Source organism: Pelodiscus sinensis, chromosome 3 (assembly GCF_052426305.1).
Source record: "Pelodiscus sinensis isolate ZL-2025 chromosome 3, ASM5242630v1, whole genome shotgun sequence".
NCBI lineage: Eukaryota > Metazoa > Chordata > Testudines > Trionychidae > Pelodiscus > Pelodiscus sinensis.
The window spans coordinates 134,110,395-134,136,826 of NC_143054.1; the positions used below are offsets into that span (position 1 = coordinate 134,110,395).

Genomic DNA, 26,432 nt, shown 5'->3' on the forward strand with positions numbered 1-26,432 from the left:
ATCCTCTAGATCAGAATCCATATCTCCACACATACCCTGCACCCCCTTCCTGAACCTCAATCCCTTGCCTCAGGTAACAACTCCCTCCCAGACCTCACACCCTCTCCCTGTACCCAACTTTCATCCCAGACCCCTCCATTAATGTCATGGAAGAGTGCAGCCATTACAAATTCTTGGAGTGGCCTCCTGTGACAGGGTTTACCAACCCCATACTGGGCCTGTAAAGGTTAAACAGGCCTACCTGTCAGAGAGCCCCCTCCCCCACAGACCTGCTGGGCATGCTCCAACCAGTATAAAGGCCAGTGGAGTAGGTAAGTCAGTGCTGACCACAGCAGAGGAAGGAGCTGCTGCCGGAGCTCAGGAGCACCAGCAGCAACAGACAGATGCCGCAGCAGAGGCCAGCCAGTGGGGACCAGCTGGGGAAGCTCCCAGTCTGGAGAAAGCAAGTGGGGAAGACGCCAACAATTGTGAATTAGATAGGAAGTAGCCCAGTGTGGGAAGCTGGAACCCTCCCACCCCCTGAGAGCTCAGCATGTTGCGGGCGGATTCCGCGCTGAGGTAATGGTGAGACATACCCACCCAGAGGGCCCTGGGCTAGAACCTGGTGGAGAGGGTGGCCCAAGATCCCCTATTCCTACCCCTCATTATACCCAAAAGGGACACTACTTCTGGGACTACTGACTTTGGCTTCCAGGACTTACTGCCCAGCGAACCAGGGGCTGTTATAGACTTGGGCCTCTGGGCCCTATTGCCCCACGAACAGGGGATTGTTATTGACATTGGCCTCCAGACCTTACTGACTGGTGAACTGAGACTTACTATTGATTTAGGCTGCTGGGCACTGCTACTAACTGGCTGCTAGGCCGGAGTCTTTTACTGTATGGGGGACTGGGGTTGATACCACTCACAGGGTGGAGCACATCTGAGGGGGCCTGATAGGCTCAACACCCTGCCTCAGAGGGGGCTGGGCATACCCACCCCTTGACACACACACTCATCAAAAATTATTGACTACCCCTGATGTAAGACCATCCCTGACTTGATGGGGATTCCACATTCTCCCTACATAATTTATTCCAATGATTAACAATCTTGATAGCTAGCACATTTTTCCTAATGTCCAACCTCCCTTGTTGCAATTAAAACCCATTGCTTCTTGTCTTATCAGAGATTATGGAAAATAATTTCTCTCACTTTTCCTTGCAACCACCTTTTGCATACTTGAAAACATCCTCTCTATCTGCTCTTTTCCAGACTAAATAAACCCAGTTCTTTCAATTTTATCCTCATAGGTCATGTTTTCCAGACCTTTAATCATTTTCTTCTCCAATTTCTCTACATCATTCCAGAAATGTGGCACTCTGAACTAGACACAATACTCCAGTTGAGGCTTAATCAGCATGGAGCAGAGCAGACCAATTATTTCACATGTCTTATAACTCTCCTGCTAACAGAACGATGTTTGGGTTTTTTGCAACAGTGTTGCGCTACTGACTCATTTAGCTTGTGGCCTACTACAACCCCTCAATCCTTTTCTGTAATGTTCCTTCCTCAACAGACTTTTCACATTTTGTAAATGTGTAACAGATTGTTCTTCCCTAACTTAAGCACTTTGCATTTGTCCTTACTGAATTTCATCCTATTTACTTCAGACCATTCCTCCAGTTTGGCCAGTTCAATTTAATCCTATCCTCCAAAGCACTTGCAACTCCTCCCAGCTTGGTATCATCTGCAAACTTTATAAGTGTTTTCTCTATGCCATTAGTTTATCACCAATAAAGAAACTGAACAGAACTGGACTCAGAAATTATCTCCATGGGACTCCACTTTATATACTCCACCAGCTGGACTGGGAACCACTGATAACTACTCTCTGGAAATGGTTTTCTAAGCAATTATTCACCCATAGTATAGTAATTCTACTTAGGCTATATTTCCCTAATTTATGAGATGATACAAAGGAGTATTACAAGACTTACTAAAGGTCTCTCTCAAGATATACCACATCTACCACTTCCCCGCACCCACAAGGCTTGTTATCCTGTCAAAAAAAGCTATTAAGTTGGTTTTGCATGATTTCTTCTTTACAAATCTATGCTAACTGTTACTTACCACCTTATATTCTAGATGACTGTAAATTAATGGAACAAATAATTAAGCAATCATCTTTTCAAGGTACAGATGTTAAACTAATTGGCCTATAATTCCCCAGAATTTCCTTATCATAATTATGAAATTATGATTTGTAATAACTTATCTTAATTTATTAGGATTAGTTAACGTGTTATGCTTTTGTTAGCTTAGAAATGTACTTTGTCCTTTCCATTATCACTTACAACCATTTAAATCCTAATTTTTATACTTAATAAAATCACCTTTATTTATTATCAAAAACAGTGTAAATAAATGTCACCCATGGGCGGGGAAAGGGGAACAGCAGCTGTACATCTCTCTCTCTTTCATTGATAAAGGGGGCAAACATCTTATGAGTTCAATCTGTATAAACTTTATGCACAGAGAGACAGATTTATATGGTGTTTTGGTCATATGGCAGCTATGTCCTAGGGTACTATGTTAAGTCCCTGTGACTTAGCTTTCCCTGACCAGAGCTTTTCCTCCTTCCTAACCTGAGCTTGTCCTTTGTGTCTGTGTTACTCTGATGGGAGCTGTTACCCTAATTCTGTACTTTTGGTAGGGTAGAACAGAACCTGTGGTGAATCAGGATAGGGTGATGGGGCACCCCAAAGTTCAGGAAAATGGGCTCAGTGGTATGATAAGACCCTCAGGTGACAGTCTCAAGGAGCTCTCGTGACCCAAAATGTCACAACACTACTTGAAGATGACCTTCTAGATCAGGAATGGGAAATAAGTGGCTTGCAGACACAGTTTGCGAAGGTTAGTGCCTGTGAGGCTGCCAGATGCTTTATTTATCTGCAGACACACATATATAGTTATACATTATTCCAAACTCAAAATTAGGGAAAAAAATAGGTTGTCAAAATATCCTTATTTAAAAGAGGAAAGAAATAACCAAATTGATAGAAAAAGCCAATGAAGAGGCCTCACTTCAAAAAGCTCCAGAAATATTTTTTGATTATTTCAGATTCATAATATTCAGCAAAACATTAAATTTCATTTTTCATATCTTAGTTCTTTTCTGGCCCCAGCAGTCATTTAGAAAAATATCATGCATTTACAGGCTCAATACCATAGTGAGACTATGTAAAACTCTGGTGGAGGCTTTCTGCTGTGTAATGAACAGTCAAATCAGGTTGCCATTTTCATTCTTCCTAATCACATTGTAACTTCACATTAAAGTAATTATATGAATACAATTATCAAAACAAGGTAAATATCTACATTAAGCAGCCAACAAAAGGGAAATTTGGAACTTAAAGTATTAATTACTGTGAGAACCAAATTATCTCGTGTGTCAGACCTGAAAGTATACCGTGTTAGACAAGGTTCAGTTTACCACTTCTTTACCTGTAGTACATATTTATTACATATTCCAGAATAGTTTCTACAACAGGTTTATTAAATTTTTCAGCTTTTCCTGCTTTCCGTGACATTAAATAAAAATATGAAGTCACTATGCAAAATGACAGTCTTTGTCTCTGCATATCATGCTACTTAGACAAACCATCTTGTGGCTAAAATTAAAAGGTAATTCAGCACATAATATTACTGCATTTAGCTACATTATGGAGGCAATCATAACATGATCCAGGCAGCCTCCTTGCTCCAAGAAGAGATGCCTCACATTTAGAACTGTGTCTAGTTAAAGGCATGCCCAAAACATAGCAATATAAAGCATAGAAATCTTGTTGCAAAGTATAACAATGGTGCTAATATGTGATACAGCTAGTAATATTGATCAGGAAGTGTCTGGGGATGGGAAATTTATAAAAAGTCCTCTTGTTTTAAAATAAAACTGAATGAGGGAGCCAGATAAAAAGTTGTAAATTTGGTATTTTTGTAATTAGACTAGTTATATACATTTGTCCATTATATATTTTGAGCAAGAGGCAACAAACAAAAGTGAAATACCACCAAGACAGAGAAGTTACTACTCCGATTTGCATAAAAGATAGAGTTGCTCACCCTATACAGTAACGGGGGTTCTGCGAGATGTGTGTCCCCGTGTGTGCTCCACTCTGGATGCTGGTGCATCCCTGCGCCGGTGACCAGAGATTTTTCTAGCAGTGCCCCGTCACACCACATGCGTGCTGTGGCATCTCCTCGTGCTGTTGGTGTCTGTAAGGTGCATGCGCAGTATGGCCCCCTCCGTTCCTTCTCTACCCTGGCCACTAGACCAAGAAAGCTCCAAAGCAGGGGAAGGAGGGAGGGTAGTGGAGCACCCATGGGGACACACATCTCGAAGTATCCCCATTACTACACAGGGTGAGTAACTCTCTTTTCTTCTTTGAGTGATGTCCCCATGCGTGCTCCACTCTGGGTGACTACAAAGCAGAAGCCGTATTGTGGAGGCAGGTTTGGAGCCTTGCCATGATAACAGGACAGCACCGCTTCTCCAACAGCCATGGATGGAGTGATGGCAGAGGTAAGAGCGTAATGTTTTGCAAATGTATGGTCGGATGACCAGGTGGCTGCCTTGCAATTGTCCTCCAGAGACACATTATTGAAGAAAGCCATCATGGAGGCAAAGGCTCCGGTCGAGTGAGTGGTGATGGTATCGGGCGGTTGTTTGTTGTGAATGGTGTAGCATGTGTGGATGCAGGATGAGATCCACTTAGAGATTCTCTGGGAGGAAACAGCTTGGCCCTTGGAATATTCAGCAAAGGATAGGAATAGTCTGGAAGATTTTGTTCGAACTACGTAGATCATAAGTGCTCTGTAGGTGTCCAGGGTAGGCCACGCCACTTGGGATGGATCAGCGTGAGGCTGGGAAAGAACACAGGAAAGCGTATCCGGTCGTTAATATGAAAGGGAGATGGGATCTTCTGTAGAAATTTGTGGTGAGGCCAAAGGGTTACTCTGGTTTTGGTGAATACTGTGTTTGGGGGGAGGGAGGTCTGCCATTAATGCTGCCAGCTCACCACTCTCCTGCTGGAAGTTATGGCGTCTTTCAAGGTTACTTTCATGGAGAGGTGTAGCCAAGAGCAAGTTGCTAGAGGTTCAGAGAGATTTGGTTAAACTTTTGAGAACATGATTCAGGTCCCAGATGGGAACTAGAGGCCATAACAATGGGAAAGTATTCTGGAGACCCCTAAGAAACAGTTTTGTGAGCAGGTCTGAAAAGAAAGAATTGCTGTTGGTGTTTCCATGAGAGGCTGCTATTGCTGCTGCATGCACCTTAACCATATTGAAAGGTAGGCCTGATTACCTTAATTCTAGGAGGTAGTCCAATATGGTAGGCCTGATTCCCTTAGTTCTAGGAAGTAGTCCAATATGATGGGGGTAGTATCAGGAGGCATAGGATGACTGTATTTGAGCCATTCAGAGAATCTGGACCACTTGTAGAGGTAAGTTTTTCTGGTGGAATCTCTCCTACGGTTAATTAATATCAGTTTTACTCGATCTGAACGGGTGGTTTTGGCATTCTGGAGCCATGAAGGCGCCATGCCTGGAGGTGGAGCTTGTCTGTCTTGGGATGGAGAATCCTGCCATGATGTTGAGTGAGAAGATTGCGTTGCAGGGGAAAGCTGTACAGATCCGCTACCACCGATCTGTGCAGGTAAGGGAACCACATTTGCCTTGACCATGCTGGTGTGACAAGGATGACATAGGCTCTTTCCATTCTGATCTTGCTGATAATCTTGTGAAGCAAGGGAAATGGTGGGAACACGTAAAGGAGAGGTGAGTTCCATTAGAGGGAGAAAGCATCCCCTAGAGAACCCTTCCCCAGAGCTGCTCCGGAGCAATAAAGGTGGTACTTGGTTGCAAAAAGATTTATACCTGGGTGTCCCCATCATAGGAAAACCTCTTAAAGAGCTTGAGCATTTACCTCCCATTCACGATGGTCGTAAAAAATACTGCTGAGGGTGTCCAGGAGCTATGTGGCTCTGGGGGTGATTTGATGTGCAATACACCAGTTCCATAATTTCATCACTTCTGTAAGAAAGGAGGGTGACCAGGCTCCACCCTGCCAATTCATATAGAATATGCACATTGTATTGTCAGTCATGATACTGATTGTCTTGTGTGCTATATGGTACAGAAAGTGGAGGCATGCACAGTGCACTGTCCTGAGTTCTAGCAGATTGATGTAGAATGTTTTCTCGCTGAGGCATCATTTGCCTTATACAGTGTGAGATCCAAGATGAGCTCCCCATCCCATAAGGGATGCATCAGTCATAATGGTAACTGTTGGGGTCAGCTGATGAAATGGTACACTTCTCAGTACATTGTGTGGATCAGTCTACCATTCCAATGAATTGAGGACACATGGCGAGACAGTGACAGTCTTGGAAAAGGGGTCCCTAAAAGGGGTGTAGTGTGGGGTTAACCAGGCCTGGAAGCACCTCATGTGCTTTCAGGCCAGTTGGACCACATAAGTGGTGGCAGCCACGTGGCCCAGAATCTTGAAGCATTTGCGGGCAGCTGCAGTGGAGGTTACGTGCACCACTGTTATGAGGTTGTAGAGGGCCTTGAATCCACGTGTGGGCATAGTTGCCCTGACTGCGATGGTGTTGATGTGTGCTCCTATAAACTCTAGAGTCTAGGGTTGGAGTGTGGACTTTTGGTAGTTTATGTGGAAATCAAGTCGGAGTAAAAGATCGGTGGTAGCGTTGACCAGGTCTTGTGTTTCCTGGAAGGATGTGCCTTTTTATAAGGCAGTTGTCCAGGTATGGGAATATTATGACTCCCTGACGACATAGGTATGCTGTAACAGCAGCTAGAATCTTGGAAAAAACTCTGGAAACTGTTGAGAGGCCAAAAGAGAAAACTCAATATTGACAGCGGTGATTCCCCACTGTAAATTGTAGAAGCCATCTGTGGGCAGGATGTAGTGTTATGTAGAAATATGCGTCCTGAAAGTCAAGAGTTGAAAGCCAATCCTCTTGGTCTAGTGCTGGAATTACTATAGGTTGTGTTACCATCTTGAATCGTCAGTATGTGACATACTTGTTGAGCCTTCTTAAATCTAAAATGAGTCTCCTGACACTTTTCTTCTGTGTTAGGAAGTACAATGAGTAAAACCTTCTCCCTTAGAAAGCTGTTGGTACTGGCTCTATTGCAACTATTTGCAAAAGGTGGAGGACCTCCTGCTGGAAGAGGGCCTTGTGGGGGGGGGGGGTCTCTGAAAAGGGATGTGAGAGGGAAGGAGAGAGGGAATAGAGATGAAGGGTATGGAGTAACCCCCTTTCATGAGAACTAACACCGATCTGTCTGTTATTTGTGCCCATTGATGTAAAAAGGGCTGGAGGCAGTGGGTGAACTCTAACTGTCCAGTTGGTAGTGTAACAGTAATGGGGACATCTTTCTGGCTCCCACCCAAACCTTCACATTTGTTGCTTTGATGAGGAAGGTTGGGGTGTTGAAAGTGGTTATTGGCACTGAGGTCTGCATTGTTGGGGTCGGTGTTTCTGTTGGAAGTTGTATCTCATCTGTGGTCGGTACAATTCTCTAGGCCTTTGGTAGGTGTTGTACCTTGTCCTTTCGTTGGGGGGAGTGCCTGAGGTCCAGAGGGTTGTGTTTGAGTCCTTCAGTGAGTGAAGGACTTCATCTGTTTTGGACACAAATACAGTGATTTTGTCTAAGGGACAGTCTTCGACTTTCTGCTGGATGTCTCTGAGTGCCCCAGACGCCTGTAGCCATGATGCCCTTCGCATAACGATGGCCAACGCTGCGACCTGGGCAGCTGTATCAGCCATGTCCATGGCAGATTGTAATGCCATGCGGAACATGATGTGGCCCTCCTGCATCACATTGAGAAGTATCGGCCTCTTATCCTCCAGGAGGAATTGTACAAACTCCTGGAGTTTTGTGTAGTTGGAATCGGCCAGCATTGCAGTGTATTTTGCTGCTCTAAGAATCAAAGTCATGGAGGAATAGACCTTATGTCACATTAATGTCCAACCATTTATCTATCATGTTATTGATACATAACGTCCAACCATTTATGTATCAGCCATGTTAGTCTGAATCTGCATAAACAAGAAGAAGTCCTGAAGCACCTTATAGACTAGCAGATTTATTGAAGCATAAGCCTTCATGGGCAAAGATCCACATCAGATACATCTGATAAAGTGGGTCTTTGGCCACAAAAGCTTATGCTCCAATATATCTGTTAGTCTATAAGGTGTCACAGGACTTCTCGTTGTTCAACCATTTAGTGTCTTTGTCCTGAGGAGTTGGCCTCAAATTGGGTTGTTTTGTCTTGTACCTGACCAAGTCCATTACTAGGGAATTTGGGGGAGGGTGTGTGAAAAGAAAGTCTATACCCTTGGGCGTTATAAACTATTTGCAGTCAGCCCTTTTATTGGTGGGGATAATGGACACTGGGGTTTGCCAGATGTTATTGGCGGGGTCCATAATGGCTTCATCTATCAGGAGGGTGATCTGGGAGGATATAGGGAGTAATAGTGTGTGTAGGAGTCGGTATTATTTTTCCTGTACTTCTTGCAGGTCCTGTCCTTCTGCCAGGCCTACTCTTTTAAAAAGCTCATGGAATTGTTTGGAGTCGTCATCAGGAGCCAGGGTAGTAAGAATGATAATCTTGTCTGGCAAAGAGCAGTCGTGTAGAGAGGGGACATATCCTCCCCTTCTGATAAGGAGTTGTCCAATTCTGATTGAACAAGTTCTAGAGCAGTGGTCCCCAACCATTTGAGGCTGCCAGGCGCCAGGGGGCGTGGCCGTTTGCCTGCCGGATGCCAGAGGGCAGGCCCCCCCCCCAAGCGCCACGCGCCCGGGGCCAGCGCCTCCCTGCCCCCACCACGTGCCCAGCGCCCCCCTCCCCACTCCCAAGCACCACACGCCCAGAGTGCAGGCGGCCAATCCGCGGCGCTCCCGGGGCCGGCACTCACCATGAGCCCGGCTCCGGCACCATGCATGCGCCACGTGCCCGGGGCCAGGCCAGCCCCGAGCACTTGGCAGGTGCATACAAATGCCCCCATGGGCGCCATAGCGCTCGCGGGCACCGTGTTGGGGACCACTGTTCTAGAGAATGTGGCGCTGTGGCTAATGGTGTGGGTTCAGGTGACTGAGGTGGTCTTTTTGATGATGTTGAAGGAACAATGTGATTACTCGTGTGAGAAGAGCAGGACTCCCAGGGATGCCACTGTCCAGAGTCTGGGGATGGTCGATATGGCCAGTGTTGTGAGCACCAAGGTAGTGGTGGAGGCGGGAGAGGGTGAAGTGGCTCTGTGGTTCGGTGTCGGCTTCACTCGGAGAGATCAATGGGACTGGTGACCTCGGGGAATGGATGGAATGCACCGAGGATCACGGAGATGGATGACAGTGCCGACAAACCGCGGACTAAGGAGGATGTTTGATGCCGTGTCCATTTTGGTGGCAATGCCAGGACTGAGCCCAAGCTGCTGGTGCTGTCGGGGATGGTGCATTGGCAGGAGGCATTTCGGTGCAGGTTCTCTTCAGTGCCATATCCAGGGATATCTTCAATGCGGTCCTCAGCACCGATTTGTCTTGGTGGGTGCCGTGGGTTCAGTCGGTGCCAACAGTTTTTGTCTGGGTTCAGAATGAACCCTCTTCTGCAGAGCCAATTATTTATGTGGTGCCGTGCCAGAGGTACCTGTCTTACTGCCTATGCTCACCCTCGATTAGCTTGGTGCTGGGGAGACCTGGGTTTTCGTTTTCAGCTTGTCAGAAGAGCTAGAGAGACAACTTTTGTCCATATCTTTTGACTTGTCTGAAATTTGGCCCTGGGAGGTAAGTCGTCCCACAGAGGCTGAAGAGATTTCTCGTACAGATATCTTTTCAGCCTATTGGCACGGAAGCTTTGTGCTCTACCAGTGAGGTCTGAGCAATGTACTTCTGCATCAGATGGGTCTCTCCAAGACACTTTATACACAAGGTATGCCCGTTACAACAGGATTCACACCGTTTAAAGCCAGGGATCAAGGCATAAGGGAAAAAACGAGATTGGGGATGAACAATGAAGAAAAACGGGGATGGGGGAGTTGGTTTTTTTGTTTGGGGGTGGGGGAGTTTGAAGTTAGCAGGTCGGGAGGGATTCAAAACTTGGAAAGGAGAATAAAACTGAGGAGAATTAACTGGGTTTTTGTTGTTGTTTTTGTGAAAAAGGGGTGAGAGAACAGAGCTCTATCCTCCACTGAAGATAGTAGAGAAGGAACTGTGAGGGCAACAGCGTGCACTCACCTAACTGACACCAATGGCACAAGGAGGCACTACGGCGTACATGCAGCACAGCAGGGCACTGCTAGAAAAATCTCCAGTCACCAACACGAGGACACACCCGAACCCAAATCGGAACACCCCCAGAGATACCACTTGACATTAAAATACAAATGAGTCCAAGCAAGCTAGTACTTCTAACCAAACAGAGGTATCTTTGTGATTATACCAATGTCAGTTCCCGAAGTCCTTCCAACACAATTTAGATACTTTTATTTTGTAGTCCCGCCTCCTTATAGGAACTGCTGGACTGTGAGCATAAGCTATTTGGTTTTATATCCATAGATAAACAAAGTCTTATTTTGGTTCCTTAAGACAATTTTCACTAAACAAAAGGGCGTTCTTTATCTTAAGAGTTTCTAAATGTTTTTGTTCTTGAAAACCACTGCTATGGTAACCTAAAGCTATATAAAAAATTAGAAGCCAAAAACGTGTGTCTTATCAGCAAATTATTTTATTGTTCTTCAGCTACTACTTTTCTTTAATTGTGCTTTACCTTTGTGGTTGTTTTTCCAGATAACTGATCATTAAATTTGTTGTAAATAAGAAAATACAATATAAAAATAAGAAAAATATTTTTAAGAAAACTTACTATAGCCATAAAAAGGAAATCCTGGAGCAACATACCTCTTTCTGAGGCTGAAGCCATTAGACTTAAAATCTGTACCCCCTCTTTTACAGCAGAAAGGCTTGGGCTTTGGCTACGCCGCTGGAGCAGAGGGCATTAGATGTCCTCCAGCTTTAATCCCTGTTCTTGGGGTCATGTAGTAATTTTTATTGTCAAAGAGGGTCAGGATGCAATGAAGTTTGAGAACCCATTAATAGTATTTTCCAAGTGAGATAAAAGAATGTATGGGCTATAAGCACTGATGTTAACTGGAGGACAACACAGATTTTTGTAAACTCTGGCAGAGGGCAAAAAAAGCCCAATTCAAACCTTAGGAAGTATTTTTAAAAGCACACACTTTGATACTATAAAACAGCTAAAAATCTAGGACTGATCTAAATATCTCAAGCATGAATTAATTCCAAACCTTCTCAACCTGGTTGTATACATATGTACACTAATACCCATGTATACGATACAGTAAAGCGAAGTTCCTCACCTTGGTGCAGTAACTGTCATTCTTCGAGATGTGTGTCCCCGGGGGTGCGCCACTGTAGGTGCTGGGCTTGCCCCGGCGCCGCAGGACAGAGATGTTCAAAGCAGTACCCAACCAGACTGCGCATGCACGGCAGGGTGTCTCGAAGCATTCATAGTATCCCGTGATGCACATTCCAGTCCCAGCCAGTTCCTCTGACCCGCCTCAGGATCTGCAATAAAGAGAAACAGACTTCGAAGCAGGGAGGTGGGTGGGAAGTGGAGCACCCATGGGGACACATCTCGAAGAACGACAGTTACTGCACCAAGCTGAGTAACTTCGCTTTCTTCTTTGAGTGATGTCCCCATGGGTGCTCCACTGTTGGTGACTGAGTAGCAGTACCCACCCGTGGAAAGGAAGGTGGGGATTGGAGGCTACTATTTATTAATGGAAGAAAGGACGGCAAATGCCATGGAAGTATATCCAGAAGCCACCTGTGCTGAATGGCAGTGTTTGACAAACATGCCGTAAGAAGCCCAAGTGGCTGCCCTACAAATATCAGAAAAAGAAGCACCCTTTAAGAAAGCGGTGGAGGTAGGTACTGCCCTTGTAGAGTGGACTCTAGGGAGCTGTGGGAGTGGCACATTTCATGCAGCATAGCATTGGGTGATACAGGAAACAATAATGTTAGAAAAATGCTGTGAAGACAAGGGCTCCCCTTTAGAGTGTTCAGCAAGGGAGATTATTAATCTATCCATTTTCTTAAGGGTCTTTGTGCATTATATGTAAAAGCCTAGGGCCCTACAGATGTCAAGTGTGTGGAAGTGTGTCTCACATGGCGATGCATGAGGTTTCTGGAAGAAAGCGGGTATGGTTCATTAGGGTAGAATTCTGAGGACACCTTAGGAATGAACGCTGGGTGATGTCTGAGGATCACACTGTCTCTGTTGAAGATGATATATGGAGATACTGCCATCAGAACTGAAATCTCATTCGCTCATTGCACAGAGGTGATGGCTATGAGGAAGACCAACTTCATCGTGAGAGTCTGAAGAGGAATCGTAGCTAGAGGCTCAGAGGGTAGTGCCGTAAGGGCCCAAAGGACCAAGTCTAGATTCAACAAAGGAGGGGAAGCCCGTGTAGGTGGATCTATGTTCATTAGGCCCTTCAGGAATCTCTTAGAGAGAGAGTTAGCAAACACCGACACGCCATGAATTGGGTGCCAAAAGGCTGTGAGTGCCGTGAGATGAACTCTAAGAGATGCTAAGGCCAGTCCACTCTGTTTCAAGTGTATTATGTAGTCCCGGATAACATGGATGGGAGCTGTCTGAGGATCCACACAAGGCTGAGAGCACCAAGAAGTAAATTGTGCCCACTTTGCAAGCTAAGTAGATCACGTGTTGTGCTTTCTGCTGTGAATGAGAACGTTCTTTACTTGGTCAGAGCAAAGGGTTTCAGAAGTGTTTAGCCAACTAGGTACCATGCTGCAAGGTGCAGGGAGTGTAACTGTGTGTGCAGAAGAAAGCCTTGCTCCTGAGTGAGGAGGTTCGGAATTAATGGGAGATGGTACGGAGGGTATCGCACTAGTCGTAGGAGGAGTGATTACCAATGTTGGTATGCCCACGCGGGTGCTATTAATATCACGGAAGCTTTGTCTATTTTGATCTATTGGAGGACTTAGGAGATAAGAGGCGTAGGCGGAAAAGTGTACATGAAGAAGGACCCCCCAGTCATGTAGGAAGGTGTCCCCCAGAGAACTGGGGCCAAGACCAGCTCTGGAGCACTAGCAACAACACTTTTTGTTGGTATTGGTGGCGAATAAGTCTACTTGAGGAGTGCCCCATTGCCAAAATACGGAATGAAGAACTCCTTGGTAAATCTCCCATTCGTGTTCTGTTGCGAAATTCCTGCTGAGGGAATCTGCTATTGTGTTGGTGATGCCAGGTAAGTAGGATGTCACAAGGGCTATGCCATTGGCAATGCACCAATTCCATAATCGGTTTGACTCTGTGCAGAGCGAGTGGGATCGTGCACCGCCTCGATAATTTATGTAGTACATGGTTGCTATGTTGTCTGTGAAGATAGCAACTGTAGAATTGCGGAAGTGTACGTGAAAATGTCTGCAGGCGTTAGCACGGCTCTGAGCTCTAAGAGATTTACGTGCAGCAGAGACTTCTGTGGAAACCAGCAGCCTTGAATGGAAAGATTGTCCATATGGGCCCCCCAGCAGATAAAAGACGCATCTGTAGTTGTGTGGTAACAAGGTAGGGTCTGGTGAAACAGAGTACCAGAGAGCAAGCGGTCATCCCTGGTCCACCAGTGGAGAGAAGCTTTGACTGTATCGGGGATAGTCACTGTTCTGTTCACATTGTGTCTTCTCTGATAGTAGACCTTTAGAAGCCAATGTTGTAGTGGCCGAAAGTGTAATCTGGCATGGGGTACGACGTATGTCGTAGAGGCCATATGGCCCAACAGCTTGAGCACTGTTATAACCTGAACGGATCATTTGTAGAGGAGCTCGTCCAGCAGTGTTTGTATTGCTTGAAATCTGTGGGTAGGCAGGTAAGCTCTTGCTGAAATGGAGTCCAGACGAGCTCCTATGAATTCTATGTTTTGGGTTGGTTGAAGAATGGATATGTCGTTGTTGATAAGGAAGCCTAAGAGAAGGAAGGTTTCAATTGTAACTCACAGCATTTCTGGTGCTTCCGTGGACGAGCCTGCTTTCAGAAGGCAATTGTCTACGTAAGGGTATATTATCACCCTCTTGCAACGAAGATGCACAGCAACCACTGCTAATGTCTTTGTGAAAACCCTGGGTGCTGATGCAAGGCCGAAGGGGAAGACTCAGTACTGAAAGTGATCTGTACCGACTCTGAATCATAGAAATTTCCTGTGGGCAGGATGAATTGTTACGTGAAAATAAGTGACCTTGAGGTCAAGAGCAGCAAACCAATTGCTCCGTTCCAGAGTGGAGAGTATAGAGGCCAAGGTCACCATCTTGAAGCGTTGCTTGCGGAGGTATTTGTTTAGTTGTCAGAGGTCCAATATAGGTCTCCATCCACCGGTTTTCTTTTGAACCAGAAAGTAGCGGGAGTAGAACCCTCTTCCTTGGAATTGAGGTGAAACCCTTTCTATGGCACCGATATGAAGTAGGTGAGTAATCTCGGTGCATAATAAGTCCTTGTGAGATGAGTCCCTGAAAAGGGACGGGGATGGTGGGTTTGTGGAAGGTAGAGATAGGAATGGGATGGCGTGGTAATATTGAGCCATTGATGGTAGAAAAGCCTCAGCTGGTGGTGAAACATATGGAGGTTTGGTGGGATTGTCTGCCTGCTCTCGACAAACACGTCAAACGTGCTGCTTGTTAACCAAGTTCGCGCACAGCTGGTCAGATTCCTACATCTCAGAAGTCCTCTGACGTTGGGGGTGACATGTTTGATCAAATTGTCGTGGCAGATGCTGCTACGTTCCTAGTGATCTAAGTGTTATTCTAGAGTCCTAACTGGAATGTAGGCACAGAATCTGTCTGCTCACCGAATAATTGGTCTTTATCAAAGGGTAAGTCCTCTACTTTTGTTTGTAACTCTCTAGGAACTCTAGGAGCAGCCTTTTGGACTCTAGCAATGCTTTCATTAATGGAGTCAATTTAGTATAATTGTCAAAATTATGGTTGGATAGGTGAGGAAGGTAATTCGCGATCCTTAGGAGTAGAGTCGAAGACGTGTAGACCTTTCTACCAAATAAATCAAGTCTTTTCACCTCCTTGTCTGATGCATTAGTTTTATATTGAGGCGCCTTTGCCCTTTGATGGGCTGCATCAACCAAAAGAGAGTTGGGTTGTGGGTGAGAAAACAAGAACTCGGAGCCCCTGGGGGGGGACAAAGTACTTCTTATCAGCACGCTTGTTAGTTGGGAGGGCCGAAGCAGGTCTCTGCCACAATTCATTGGCCACCTCTAATATCGCCTCATTCAGAGGTATAGCTAGTTTGGCACTCTGGGTTGTTTGTAAATTTTTTAACAGGCAATGCTGTTTTTCTTTAATTTCTTGTAATTGTATTTGTTGTGACGCCGCAACTCTTTTAAAAAAGGTCTTGAAATTGGCTCACATCATCTGGTGGAGAAACATCACCAGGTATAACCGCCTCATCCGGTGAGGAAGACTGATCCATTGGGGATACCTCCGGTAGCTGTGCATCTGCCGTATTCGATTGCATCTCACCCTGGTTAGAAGGGGAAGGATGGACGGGAGGTGGATCTTGTTCTGAGAATGCAGGAGCCAAGAGCGGAGAGTGCGTGGGGGAGGAATATCCCATCATGGATCTTGGTGGGGATGTGGGCGAAAAGCAGGAATGATGGTAACAAGGTGAGTAGTCCCTGCGATGTTGATAATAGTCATAGCGGTCGCAATGATGGTATGAGGACCGTGACAGAGCGCGCCTATAGGGGTGGTAGCTGGATAATCATGTCTGGAATAGGATCTCCGAGAATGAAGTGATGGAGACGGAGAATAAGATTGTCTGCATAGAGGTGATGGAGACACAGAGAAACAACAAGAGTCTCTTCTGGCAACCCTTGGAGGTGTTAGGAACGGTGATGGTAGCCTATCTGGTGCTGCATATCTCCGAGAAAGCCATGGAGATCTCCAGCTAGATGGTGCTGGTGGAGAGGGAGAGGGAGTCAGCAAGAATGCTAAAGGTGGCGATGGCAGTGATGAGTCTTCACCTGTGCTTTAGCCAGTGCCGATGTCTCTGGTGCCGGGTATGCCGAAGCTGGTGCCGTGTGTTCCAGCACCGAGGGGGGCGGCCTGTGGTAATGAGGCCAAGACCGTGCATCCTGACCCCATTCCACATCACGGCTGCGTGCCAACGGTGCCGGTTGGTGCCGTGGAGGAGTTAGCGGCTCATGGTTCCATGCTGTAGATGGTGCCGTATGGTCTCACGCTGGGGCCAGTTCCATGAGTTCCCATGCCGGCATCTGACTTGTTTGCTCCCATGCCCGAGTCAGTGCTGAATCTAGCTCTGGTACCAGAGGGGCTCTGGTCGGTGCCGACTGTGTTTGTGGTTCCGACGCTGCGGATGGTGCCGATGGCTGCAGTACCGAAACTGTCGGATCCACTGTTCTGGAAGCAGCAGCTAAGTGGCCCAATGTTCCAGCCAATTCTGCCCTTTTGGGAACTCGAGAGGAAGGTTGAGCACTGGTGGAGGAAGCGGCTGACTTCACTCCTGAACTAGGCTTGCTCTGAGATGTCAAGGGCAGCGATCTGGCCAGGGATGGCTTGGACTTCTTCGGGGATGCCTGAGTTGGGGAGGAGGCACTCCTCTTTTGCGGCTGTTGACTTGTGCTCGGCTGCGAAGATGATCCTGGGGCTGAAGGGCTTTGTCAAATAAAATCATCCTCAGCTGCATTGCACAGTCGTGGCGAGCCCTGGCCATTAGCTTAGAGCAATTCACGCATTTCTGCAGCACATGGCTCTCTCCCAGAGAGCGGATACATGCTTCTTGGCCATCAGAGGCCAGCATAGGGAGCATTTTTGAAACCCGGGGACCCAGGCATTTTAGCCGAGAATGAAAAACTTCTTTTCTTCTTTTTTTTTTTAATTATATACAATGGTTAACTGGGTAAGGAGAGAAACGCAAACTTAGCCATAGAAGAGTTCGAACAAGCTATTATGAAGAGAATTTTTTTTTAAGGAGAAGAAGAAAACCATAATGGGAACCGGTATTAAGTAAAGATAAGTTGAAGAATGTAGAGTTTTGTCTCTCAAACACTGGATAACGAGGAGAGAGGATCTGCTCCATCTGCAGCCTGAGGCGGTTGAAGAGGAACTGGCTGTGACCGGATCGCGCAGCATGGGAGACTGCGAACGCCGGGAGATGCCCTGCCACACATGTACGGTCCGGTCGGGTACAGCTTTGAACATCTCCGTCCTGCGGCGCTGGGGCAAGCCCAGCACCTACAGTGGAGAACCTATGGGGACATCACTCGAAGAAGAAAGATCTTTGTTAACATTCAGTGGGGGAGTATAAAAGCAATTTCAAAATGGAAAAATCATGCCATACTCTCTTAAAGTGACTCCTTTGGGTTAGTTTCAAAATGAAGCTTGTAACTGCCAACAGCTTCAATTAAGTTAAGCTACTTAAAGAAAAGGACCAGACAGAAAATACTAAGTATTTGTTTTAAAAGAACAGTTATACCTTAACTGATAAGTGTGCTCAATTTTATTTGTAAAATAAAAGTTCATGAGATTAAACAGAAACACATTTCCCAGTGTAAACATTTTTAAGGCATTTTTTTCCCATATGCACTACCTAATCAACTAAATGCCCAATCTTGCTATAGGTCCACTTTAGTACTAAGAAATTTTTAAACTGGCCTCCATGTCAGAGATATTTGTTCCCAAATCAGCAAAAGCTAAAAAATAAACTTTATACAAGAAAATGTTTCTAAAATATGCAAAAGGCATATCACTAAATCAAAGATCAAGAACTTCACATTCCTCAATGTATTATATCATTCAATGATAACTATACACAGTAAACCCAAAAGCTAAATTTAATTCAATTAATACAAAATTGCTCTTTAATTTGGAAAATTAAATACAGCTAGGCACATGCTTGACTTTATGCAAATAGTCCCTGTGACTTTTCAAGATTCCTCACATATATAACCACTAATCACAAGCCTAATTTTGGGTGCTCATGTATTCTGAATTGTTGCATTAAGAGATTGTTACATTAATGCTTGCTGTTAACTGGGAAAGAACATTCCAGCAAAGTATTAGTCTTTTCAATAATGATAGCGTGCTATACGTTAGAAGAATTTTCTGTTTATATTTGAACTTACCCCTCTTCTGAACCCAGCCTTCTTTCACAATGGTAACATCGCTCATGATGACTCCACTCTGAGCCCTCAACACAGAGGAAAGTTCTGTTGAGTTATCAGCTTAAAAGTTTGGCTTCTCTTCTGCTGCCCTTCCCAGTCTCTAATGATGAGTCAGCCTGGAAGGAAATATTAGAGAATCATTTTAACTCTTCAGTCCAGAAGTTAAGTCTTTTCAAATCTCTCTCATTGATTGACCCATTTTTTAAGTGCCTGTTAAAATAATTTTTAATAGCCCCATAAGGAAAGTATTTCTGTGGTCTTATGGTAGGTTTCAACAATAAACAGAACTTTCAACTAAAATATAGTTGTTGCAAATAAGCTATTATCACTTATACCAACTGAAGACTGTAGAGTCCTGTCCAACTACTTTTTGGAACGCAATTAAAGAAGACTGTCAATGGTGACTAGAAGATCCAAAGCTGGATCTACAGCACCTTTCCCTGTTTCAAAGTCCATGTACTGTAATTCATTAATTGTTTTATTATTTAAAGTTCGAGTGCTCTTGTTTCCTGTTTTAAATAAATAAAAAACGAAGTGCCGGGTGCACATCACTCATGAAGAACAACAAGAAATAGTATACCACACATATACACTAGAAGTAAAGTTACTTAAATATTTCAATCTGAAGCCAGTTACGGATTATAAATGACAGGTTAAAAAAAAACATATTTAAAAAAACCCTCTTAAGAGTTGACATTAGCCCAAAAAGGCATAATTCTAGGGCATGCAGAAGTACATATTCTCTCTCAACTTTCAACAGTTTTTAGAGGCTATAACCAACCCTTATACCCAGAAGCATCGCTGTCAGCCATACTATTTCCTCCTAAACACTTCTCTCCGGGAGTCTGCACCACATCACAATTAGAGCCCTGCACAAATACAAAATTGTTGTCTACATCCACATTTGCAAAAATGAGCCTGAGATATCCTCATCGACATTTGCAGATGCTTGTAGATATAAAGCAGATATCTACAGATTTGCAGGGATGTAATTACAAGAGAAAAACTAAATCAAGGAGAGAAGGGGATGAGGGTTGCAGAGAAAATGAACTTCTCTGATGGTGAAGAGAGACACATGCACATAACCACATACACAGGAGATACAGGCTCTAGCACTGGAAGTGTACACACTTCGTTGTTTATATATTCTTTGTTTTATAAAGCATTATTATCGTTCACACTTAGTATATAGCTCAGTGAGTGTAAATGTGTGATAGCACTAGAGTAGTGTTTGTATACATGTTTAAACAGTTAATCAATGAGTCTGGGCTCATTGGTTAACCTTCAAGGTTACACACAAGCCCCATCTCCCCTGCCACTGCCTCTATACCTTATAAAACAAAATTTATTAGTAAATGTTCCAGGTTATTTTACACATTTTATGCATGGCTCAATGAGACATTTAACTTGTGCAATTCACATTAGAGTTTTTAAATTACTGTGGTCTGAGAGTGATTAAGACATAACACTTTACATACCCCAAAATATTTTTCAGGAACATTTTTACTCCAATTTCAATCTCATGTAGGATTGAACCAAGGAGGTCCAACCTGTACAATTTATAACAATTACATATGATATCTCCATTACTAGAAGTTTGGAACCATGGCAACATACTCTGTATTAACCCGCTGCTCATCTCTTTGAGCACATTTACACAGCAGTGTTATTTTTGGAATAACTAGCGTTATTTCAAAATAAAGTGAGAGTCTACACAGAAAGCGCATTATTTTGAAATAATGTCAAAATAATGGGCTTCTTATTCTGACTTCTGCAACCCTCATTTTACGAGTAATAACACCCATTTTGAAATAAGGCGTGTGTTGACAGAGCAGCTAGAGCTATTTCAAAATAAGTGACCTCCAGGGCTTCCCACAGGTGCCCTGCTGGTCACTCTGGCCACACTCATCAGAACTCTACAGTCCACCACAGCAGAACGGGCTTGTGGCACACAGCAGGCCCTGCTACTCCAGTGCCACACAGCAACACCCTGCTTTGCCCTACATCTGCCATGGCAGACCCCAGCATGCCATCTGAGGCCTCCACAGCTGCCAGCCCAGCTGCAGCCAGCACCCAAGCCAGTGCGCAGGGCCAAAAGAGGAGGATGTCTTTGTGGACTGACGCGGACATCCTGGATCTCACTGAGATTTGGGGGGAGCAGAACAACTTCCTGGATCAACACGTCAGACAGTGAAATGCCAATATGTATGCCTGCATGACAGACAGCTTGGTCCACAGGGGGCACAACCAGCCTCCAGACCCCACATGACCCACAGGCAAAGACAATCCCAAGAAAACCTACAGGGGGAGCACATCACCTGCCTGTGTGTCCTGCAGCAGTCTCTAGAGGCGGACATGGAGCTGCACCGCACAACCTGGCAGAAGCTCTTGCAGCAGGCCCAGACCATGTGTGCAGCTTACACCACTGCCATAGACTGCCTCATGGCAGCTCCTGCTGCCACTCTCATCCCAGCTCCTGCCCCTCCGGCTTCTGCCCCTAGTCCCACCCTCCGTGGCCGCCAAGGACCATGCACATGAGGCGGTGGGACCACTTGAAGCAGGCGCCACTCCCAGCCCCATCCCTGAACCTCTCCCTCCTGCCTCCCACGTTCTTTCCCCAGATGCAATTACCCCAATTAAACACAAAATAGAGTTTCTTATTTCAAACCGAAAGGTCTGCTTTATTGTATCAACAGAGGAAGGAAACTGATGTCCAGTTGCCAGAAGAGGTGGCGAAGTGTACAGGGAAGGGGTCGTGCTGCATGAGCAGCATGTGGAGAGAGGAGAAGAGATGCCCCCCAATGAGTTGAGTGTCCTCTTCCTGCAGAGTCACAAGGGTAGCCTAGAGTAACTGCAGGCAGAGGTGCAGCATGGGGTCTAAGAGCCATCGACTACTTAGAGGCAGGTCTGGCTCCATAGCTAGAGTGATGTGGTGTCTGCAAGGGTAACCAGAGTGGGCAATGAAAAGGCTTTGCTGTTCCTCAAGGAGGTAGACAAAGGAGAGGAGCCTGAGACACAACTGTACGGGGCGGGGGGAGGAGTGGTCCCTTTAGGAATAAGCCTCAGATAACCTCTGGAAGCAGCTCCAGGAAGTCAGTGCTTTCCTGGTGCCCTGCCTGAAGTGCTTCCAAGGGGCTTTAAGTGTGATTGAGGCTCCAATCAGTGTGGATGCTCTATTTCTTTAACAGGCATTTGTAGTGTAGATTCGCTATTTCGAAATAAGCTATTTCAGAGTTTCTATTCCAAAGTAGCTTATTTAGAAATCAGCGTGCAGTGTAGACATACCGTTTGAGAGCCAGATCTTCTTTTGATTCCCTCCAGGATACTGTCTAATCAAGATTTTTTTTTTTAAACCAACAACTTTCTCCTTCAAGGCCTTCAACAAGCTGTCCTCCTTAAAAATGTGTCCTGCAAATCAAATCTTTTTTCCCATAAAATCTCTTAGTAGCATTTGCTGAGTTCCTATCTCAGATACCTTTTTATTGCTTTCATGGTTTCTCAATATTTTAGAATACTTTTTAACTACATAATTTTAAGGATTGTAATTTATTGATTATCTGAATGTCCACATTTCATAGTTGTAATTTAACAGAGGCCATATCTAAGATTTTAACAGTCATAATTAGGGATGGAACCAGTTAAGCAGTGAAAATTACCCTTAGTGGCTGATGTTAGTGGGTGACAGGGAAAAAAGGGAGGAGGTGTTGCCTTATGTATTAAAAATGAACACACTTGGAGTGAGGTAGAGATGAACATAGGAGACGGAAGTGTTGAGAGTCTCTGGGTTAGGCTAAAAGGGATTAAAAACAAGGGTGATGTCATGCCAGGAGTCTTCTACAGGTGGAGGAAGTGGATGAGGCTTTTTTTAAACAACTAACAATATCATCCAAAGCCAACTCTGATGTTCCAACACATCTGAAGTTCCAGAGTAGCTGGATACTGAGTGGATCAGATGGACATAATCACCTGTAGCAGTGCTGGGCAAAATTCAGCCAGGGGGAAGGATCTGGCCCGTGGACACAGCTGGGAGCCTCAGGCAGACTCCTGCTTGCCTCACACATCCCCACACACACACACACACACACACAGCTCAGAAAAGGGGCTGCTGCAGCCGTTTCTCTCTCTCAGTTGTGAGCCCAGGGAGGGGGGAATGATGCTTCACGGGCTACACCCACCTCCTGCCAATTTCTGGCCAACAGAAGCTGCCTATTTGAAAAACAGCCAGCACAGGAAGCACCATGCCCCCATCCCCTCAGGTTCTTAGTCACCAACGCAGAAGGTCCCTGCAGCCTGTGCTAGGAGGTGGGGCAGGCAGGGAGCCTGAGAACCCTGCTGGGCTGTTGGTGAGGAGTAGCCTAGGCAAGTCTCGCAGTCAAAGCCTGCGTCTGTCTACCTAGCCCTTCTCTCCCCGCAACCTTCTGCCTCCTACCCCACAGAAGCCCCCCAACTTCTGCCTCCTACACCACATAAGCCAAATCCTGTCCCCCCTCCTGAACCCATACCCCCTTACAGAATGTGCGTCCCAATCCCCTCCACAAAGTCACAACCCAAACCCCTGCACTCCCTCCGGCATCCCAGTCCCCTGCCCTAAGTCACGGCAGGAGGGGGCTGTATGTCACAACTCCAATCCCCTACCCTAGATCACAACCCAAGCCCTACACCCCAATCCAGTGCCCCAGGTCAGAACTGTCTCCTTCACCCAAACTCCCTCCCAGACCCCAGACCTCCTCTTGCACCCCAATCACTTACCGTATTTTCCGGCGTATAAGGCGACTGGGCGTATAAGACGACCCCCTAATTTTTTAGTTAAAGATAAGGTTTCGTCTTGTACCCCAGCGCCCCTCCGCCTCCTTTGCTCCCGGTGTCCCTGGTCTGCTGGAGACGGTCCCCAGCAGACCAGAGGCATCGGGAGCAAAGCCGCAGCAGCGGCAGGGTCCCGCACCTCTGAGGCTTTGCTCCCGGTGCCTCTGGTCTGCTGGGGACCGTCTCCAGCAGACCAGAGACACTGGGAGCAAAGCCTCTGAGGATGCCCCGACTTTGAAAAGCTGCGGAGGGGCTCCGGCGGCGGGGCAGCTCAGGCGCACCTGGGATGCACCGCCGCCGGCTTCCCCCGAGACTTTGCAAAGCCACATACCCGGCGTATAAGACGACCCCCGATTTTGGGGGATGTTTTTTAACATCAAAAGTCGTCTTATATGCTGGAAAATATGGTACTCCCAAGTTGCCTTCTGCACCCAGCCTCCATCCCAGAACCTGCACCTCCTCCATTAATGTCATGGAAGAGTGCAGCCCTCAAACACTATCCAAAACCTTGGAGTGGCCCCCCCATCAAAAATTATTGCCCATCCCTGATTTATAGTCACTTTCACTGTTCCTCAGTACAATCGTTTTCCCATTGTTGTACACCAGTCATAGCAGGAGGTGAACAAAAAAGCTTTTTTTCAGTGTTTGGGACAGGAAACCTTAATTCCTGGTAGGGAGTGAGGATTGACTAAACTTCAATTTTAAATATTCTGACTGGGGTGATATTTAAATCAATCCACCGTGAAATAAAGTGACCAAAAAAAATCAATGATTTAAATCAAGTTACCAAAAAAGATCAGGCTGACTTCGCTTAGTGCACTTAATTTTGGTATGAGACCCATTGAACTCACTAGCAATGTTACCTTTCAATTAATTAGCTAATCAAGTAGTCAAAGGAATTTTCATCGACTACTCGACTAGTTGATAAGTGGGGCACTCGCTATGTTGCTGCACCTCTGCCTCTGGAATGTACAAAAGCTGCCTCATAGCTCTTGTACATTTCAAAGGCAGAGGCACAGTGGGCAACCTGCACGAGAGGAGACCAAAGCAGTCCCTGCTTGTGCGGGGTCCCAACTACTGCACCTCTCCCTTTGTACATTTCAAAAGCAGGTGGCTCTTGTACATTTCAAAAGGAGAGGTGCAGTAGTATGGATCCCACGAAAGTGGGGACACCTTTGGTCCCCGCTCACACTTTTTCCCCTGCTGTGCCTCTGCCTCCCTCACAAAGATGGTGCTGGGGGAACGGCTTTTAAATCCTCCCTCCCCCTGCTTGGTGCCTCTGATTCAGAGGCAGCAAGTGGGGGGGAGCGACTACTCGAATAGTGACTTGACTACTCATTAAACCTAGGCTTATCGGGTGGCCGACTAGTCACTTACATCCCTAACTAGCACTTCTCTGTTTTTTGAGAAAACAAGTATAGAATGTGGTTGTCTTGTAAAAGCCAAGTTATGCTTAAGTAAAATAGGGAATAGACTTAAGACATTACCATTACGGTCCATGGCCATGATGTTCCAAAATAAGGGGTATATACTTAATACAGAATAAGAAAATGACACGCAGTGGCAACTGGCAACTCTAAATTTCACCTACTGAAGCTTTCTGTATTGTATACTTGAGTGAGATTCTAACCCTAGTTAACAAGTCCTAAGGATTAGCTAAGATAAACTTTTTTTCTAATTTGGGAATTTACTTGTCAAAGCACACTTATACTGCAAGGCATAGATACTGTCTTCAAGAATGATGCATTGCAAAGCGAATTATTTAAGTTACTAACAGTTTGATCCACTCAGCCATATCCACATCTTCATCTAAATCATTTTCTCCCAATGAGCAGTTTTCCCAATGATATTTCATTCTTGCAACTAGGCCCTGCATAGTCATCTTCTACTGCTTACACTTGACACATTTTCCTTTTTGACCCAGGGAACAAATGTCTTCAAAATATTCCCAGACAGGGTGTCTATGACACCCAGAAGCCATTATAGGAAGCTGTGTGTTTGCTGAGTAATATATTCTCTTTCTCTTTCCAATTCACTTCACAGCCCCCTTCTATACTGTATCCATCCTTTCCTATATATTGTGTGTCTGTCTTTAAGAAAATGTCTTAAGTAACTCCTCTATTATGCTTGGTCAAGGTCCACCACCACATAAGCACAGAACAAAAACAATCCTATCCAGCCCGTGTCTTTCTTTGCACATGTTATTTTTTAGTCTGCTGATAAACAGAAACTAGAAGCTGAGAACTTTCAAGATGCAAGAGCTAATACTTAAGCTAGACAGACTAGAGCCATTAATTCATTTTTATGAGACTATAAATGTATGTGTAACATGTTTGTGATTAAATTTAATTGTAACATATTTTTAAATAAAAAAAATAATGTTACTGATTATAATTTTAAAAATCAGATTTAAATAAAAAATGCTTTTTTATTTTTTTTAAATAATCTATTTTTATCTATCCTGGTTTATTTTAATCACATTGAGGGATCATGTGAGCTTGAAATGGAATGTAAATGCTGGAGACAAGACAATATATTAGGCCTGGGAGAATACTGAATAGACATGAAAATAGAAATTAAAATATAGTATATACAAAATAATAAATATAACAGAGCTTTATTTAGCTGAAAAAACGTTTTACCGTGCCTCATTAAACAATGATTTTTTTGTTTTTTTAATTTACAGTTAGAAAAAGCAAAGTACTATATTTATGTCATATTTCTTAAGGAAATGAATCTTTCCTAGAAGACCCATTTTAAATGAAATTAGTGATAGGACACATGATTGCTGATCTAGGGGCATGTTTTAGAATAGAATTTCCTCTTATTCAAAGTGTTTCAATGACAGACAAAAATAATTCACGGAAAAATATTAACTTTTGCCATAACAGATATAACTGAAATATTTCTGTTCATATATTGTCAGTTACACTCGATACATAACAAATACTGGGAATTTTAAATTGCAATGACAGTACCAAAGTATTATGGAGTAAGTTTATCTAACAAAGCAAGAAAACGCTGTGCATTAAAGAACTAGAGTTAAAAGATCTCTTGCCGCCAACTGCTCCCTAAAATAATTTATTTTATATTCATCTATTGCTGGAAAATCTAATATATATTTGAGAAAGCTTGTCAGTTTCTTTGTTCAAGCACTCCTCCTAAAGGGCCACCAAATTTAGTATACAGCTTCCTACTATCATAAGACAAAGCAACGTAAGGGTTTGGTTCTGCATGGAAAATGGGATGTGCTGGAATGGGACAGCTTCTCATAAAATCGTACAGATACAGATAGAATCACTAAGCAAGTGAAAGTGGCTGGCTGAG

General features: G+C 44.8%; 1 protein-coding gene across 3 annotated transcripts in view; it reads right to left on the reverse strand.

The window, feature by feature from the left end:
- AKT3 (AKT serine/threonine kinase 3) overlaps positions 1 to 26,432 on the reverse strand; it is a 258,135-nt gene that overhangs the window by 214,605 nt on the left and 17,098 nt on the right. For 2 of the 3 annotated variants that reach the window (XM_075924864.2, XM_075924865.2), the window contains exon 2: positions 18,264 to 18,418. In XM_075924864.2, the coding sequence (XP_075780979.1) occupies positions 18,264 to 18,309 (46 nt within the window). In that variant the 5' untranslated portion in view covers positions 18,310 to 18,418. Of the gene's footprint in view, positions 1 to 18,263; positions 18,419 to 26,432 lie in introns of those variants that run through there. The other variant, XM_006135203.4, reaches the window with a different exon arrangement.